This window comes from Pectinophora gossypiella, unplaced genomic scaffold (genome assembly GCF_024362695.1).
Source record: "Pectinophora gossypiella unplaced genomic scaffold, ilPecGoss1.1 Pgos_46, whole genome shotgun sequence".
NCBI lineage: Eukaryota > Metazoa > Arthropoda > Insecta > Lepidoptera > Gelechiidae > Pectinophora > Pectinophora gossypiella.
Window position 1 is genome coordinate 290,084 of NW_026063256.1, and position 3,895 is coordinate 293,978.

The following is a 3,895-nucleotide window of genomic DNA, read 5'->3' on the forward strand; positions in this document are numbered from 1 at the left end:
GGATGTGTTACGCTCGACGTAGTAGTTGGTGACATACTTTAGACTAATTATGGCGGAGTCTGTCGAGAGACCAGGCCGGAAGCCAAACTGTGCATCATCTAGTTCTAAATGGTTCAGTAGCTCAGGCTGCAACAACTTCTCCAGGATTTTACCTATTACGGTCCCTAAGGAGATGGGTCGATAATTTGATGGAGAACTAAGATCCCCAGTCCTATTCTTAGCAATCGGAACGATGACTGTCTCCATCAACTTCGAGGGAAGGTAGCCGTGTTGAAGACACAAGTTGTACAACACAGATAGCTTATCCCATAGAGCCTCTCCAGCCGCAAGTACGTGCTCAAGACTGAGGCCATCATGTCCAGCCGACTTTCCAAGTTTCATAGATCGAACTACTTTCGCAATATCATTCGGCGTAAACCAAGTCATATCTGCAGGTTCTGGCTCGTCGCTAGACACTGGCCCAGTCCCGGACACACCAGTGGCTGACTGGTGCTTCACCTTAAAGTGACTGGCAAATAACTCGGCTATTTCATTATGGTTTTGAAACCCACCCACACTTTCTGGTAGGCTCTGTTTATGAGCTTGTCTCTTTCCAGAACCCAGAAAAATCTTTTCTAAGTCTCAATGATGCTAATATGTCTAGTTTTATCTTTTCCTCGTGATTCTGGCACCACTTCAACTTGTTTTTAAAAGTTCTACGACTGCTACACATTTGCTCATAGGCAGAGCCCGACGTTGGCCTACCCGCTAGTACCCACTCGTTAAAATATAATTTATATAGTTGATGTGATTCCTTTACATGAAAGTTCCACCCAGTCACCTTTTTAAATCGTTTGCACCCTCTGCGACCAAGACGCAAGTTACAAGTATCACGAACTGCCGATTGTAATATGTTAACTATATTGCTATATAGTGAGTCAATATTTTTACAGCATCGCGGAGTCAAAAAACAGCTATCATTATGACAGGTATAATATCTTAAATCTAACTTATCGAGTTGCGAGCGACATACCTCAGCGTATTCGTCAATCTGTCTAGGCTGTCTATTACCCCAGTGTACGCCATCGCAGACGCGGTCATTGGTAGGTAGGCCAGCCGTCACTCTTTTAATATTACAAACAATACGTAACGGAAAATGGTCCGACCACGAAACGTCATTCATGACATCAACGCTTACCACTGTATTCCACGCAGCTGATGTAACTAGACAGTGGTCTAACCACCGGCAACGGCCATTTAAATGACTCGTATACGTATAGGTGTCAGAGTCTATACCTAATAAGTCTATATCTACACAATGCCACTGTTGTTCTTTGCAAAATGATATCATTTCTTTCCCAAAGGCAGCCGACGGGTGAGCATTTAAATCTCCTAATATATAAGCAGCCTGTACATTGGTCTCCTCTATTATTGCACTTATTCGTGCCAAGCAGTCAATAAATTCAGTCAGATTATCACGTTCATCCACTGGCATATATACGTTAGCCACTACAAACGATCGGTCATCTATAGATATTTGTATAGCTAAGATACGGTCACTCGAGCAACTGATCCGTGTCACATTTGTAAAAACAGTCCTATTCCACAATAACGCCAAACCCCCATACGGCCGGCCGCTTAGTATACCGGCCGACGTATCAACAGACGAAGTCGCTATGCCCGCAAACCGGTTGTCAATACTGTGTATAAAATCAAGATCGTGTGGGAGTAACCATGTCTCTTGTAGTGCGATTATATCGTTTGAGTTACATAAGGCACGCACATATTGGACTGAGCGCTTGATCGACATACAATTAAAAGAAATTAAGTTAGTCTTGGTTGACATGGTCAATTCTCATGTGTATTGTTCGGCAACGGCCTGCTGTCAGTTTATGATATTACAGTCGGCCCTCTATATCTATACTTTCTATATTCAACCCCACTAGGCCAAAAATTATTGTTCAAGAAGACCACCTCTTGTTCTTGTAGAACAGTGATTTTAAAAGAGTTGAAAGAGGTCTTCTTAAATTGACTTAGCTTTTCAACTTTTTGTACTGTGTAGCCGCTCTCAGATATAAAATTCGTAATATCTTGTTCAGTAGTGTTCTCGTGGAAACGTGAAGCATAAATATACGACAGTCGGGGCGCAATCTTGATTGTATTAGAAGTTAGCTTCGCTACTCCTCTTTGATTAGGTGCTCTCTTCTGTTGCTTACGGTGTTTTTTCTTATTCACGACCGTTCTATAGCTATCATTCGATGCTGATGTGGAGTCAAAATTGTCGCCTAAGAGAGTGCTACTCAATACGCGCTCCTCTTGCGAGACCGTAGTCAATTCGCGATCGGTACGTGCTACTGACGTCGATTGCAGCGACGGAACAGTGGCAAGGAATGCGTCATGCGCACTAACTGTTTTTTCTATTACCTGCAACTTTAAATTGTTAACAGTTTTCGAGGTTGAGTTAACTTTAGATTTTTTATGCCTTATTCCTTTAAGGGACGGCCCAGTTGCGGGCTGCGTAGCTTGCTGGAGCTGTTTAAGCTGGATTCGAAGCTCCGCTAGATCTGCACATACCTCGCTAACAGCTGATTCCCGCGCGTAATCACACTTTATAGTTGAGACGTCCTGCTTCAGGATAAGAATGTCTTTCAAAAGTGCGGTAGCATCCACGTGATCAAACGTCACCGGTGGGAGGCGATGGAGATCCTTTGCAACGAAGCTAGGAAGTGACTCCGGATCAGTCTCCTTTAGCACCTTTATGATGTCTTGCAGACACCTTCTCTTCTTAAGCTCGCCTTTTCTGGGTACACTCCTTTGATTTATCGCGTCAAACACTATAGCCTTCGCTGCATCAACTTCCGATTCACTGAAGGTTGTATCACAGATTTGAATTAAGCTCACTTTATTCATCACTTGTATTTTGCATTGAATAAAAGCTAAAAGCTCATTTATTAGTAATCCACAGCAAGTCGTCATTTTGCAAAATAATTACAAAGCCTCATTGGCAGGTCAAGAAGCTGTTTCTTAAACTTATTAAAATTCCGAAATAAACGATAGCGGAACACGTCCGCACAGTAGCACGCACAGTGAATTAGTTTAGGCGTGAAAGAGTAACAGACAGACAGACAGACAGACAGACAGAGTTACTTTCGCATTTATAATATTAGTATGGATGGTGTACTTTTATGGCTATTATAATGTTCTAAAATAATATCAGCATAAGTGAGACAAACCATTACTTGCCACAATAATTATTTAAATATGTTTTGGAAAGACGAGTCGGTGACGTATCGAAAGGTGGGGTAGGGGTAGGCAAAAAAAAGGGCAGGCTTCGCTATGGAACCATTTTATTGCTCGAGACGCCGTGGGGTGACCAGCTCTGCTCTGCCTCCCGACTGCTATTTTTAAAGATAAGTATCCCTGTCTGTTTGTACTTATAGAGAATCTAAATTCCGTACAAAACTATGTTCTAATTTCCAAGGTAATTTGTTATCTTAGTAAATATAATATGGTAAATGTAGAATTATTAATTATAATAGTTTTTCTAGTATTCTAGTGATTATTATTTGCTCAGCCATGCTGTTAAAATGCTTATGTTCAATAAAATGACTACTTCGACTGTGTACTTGTTTTCTTTGTTCAATTAATACCGATACGACAGTAAAATGAGATAAATTTAAAAAGTAGCTTAAATGCAAATCGTTTAAGTATAGTTCAAATTAGATTTATTGCTCTTATTTCTGCTTTTCATATTCATTAATGTATCATCAGAAGTGGGATAACCTTTAAAACAAAATATTAATATTTAATAATTACACGTTATAGGCAATGGATCCGGGTCTCCTGGGAGAGCTTCTAAAGACCATACGCGACGCCCTGTCCTCGAGGGCTCAACATGATGACGTCGCGCTTCCGA

General features: G+C 41.2%; 1 protein-coding gene across 1 annotated transcript; it reads right to left on the reverse strand.

Moving 5' to 3' along the window:
* Positions 1 to 1,869: 1,869 nt before the first annotated feature.
* On the reverse strand, positions 1,870 to 2,889 carry LOC126381345 (uncharacterized). Its single transcript, XM_050030840.1, has one exon. It carries the CDS (start codon positions 2,887 to 2,889, stop codon positions 1,870 to 1,872), a length of 1,020 nt encoding a protein of 339 aa, XP_049886797.1.
* Positions 2,890 to 3,895: the final 1,006 nt, after the last annotated feature.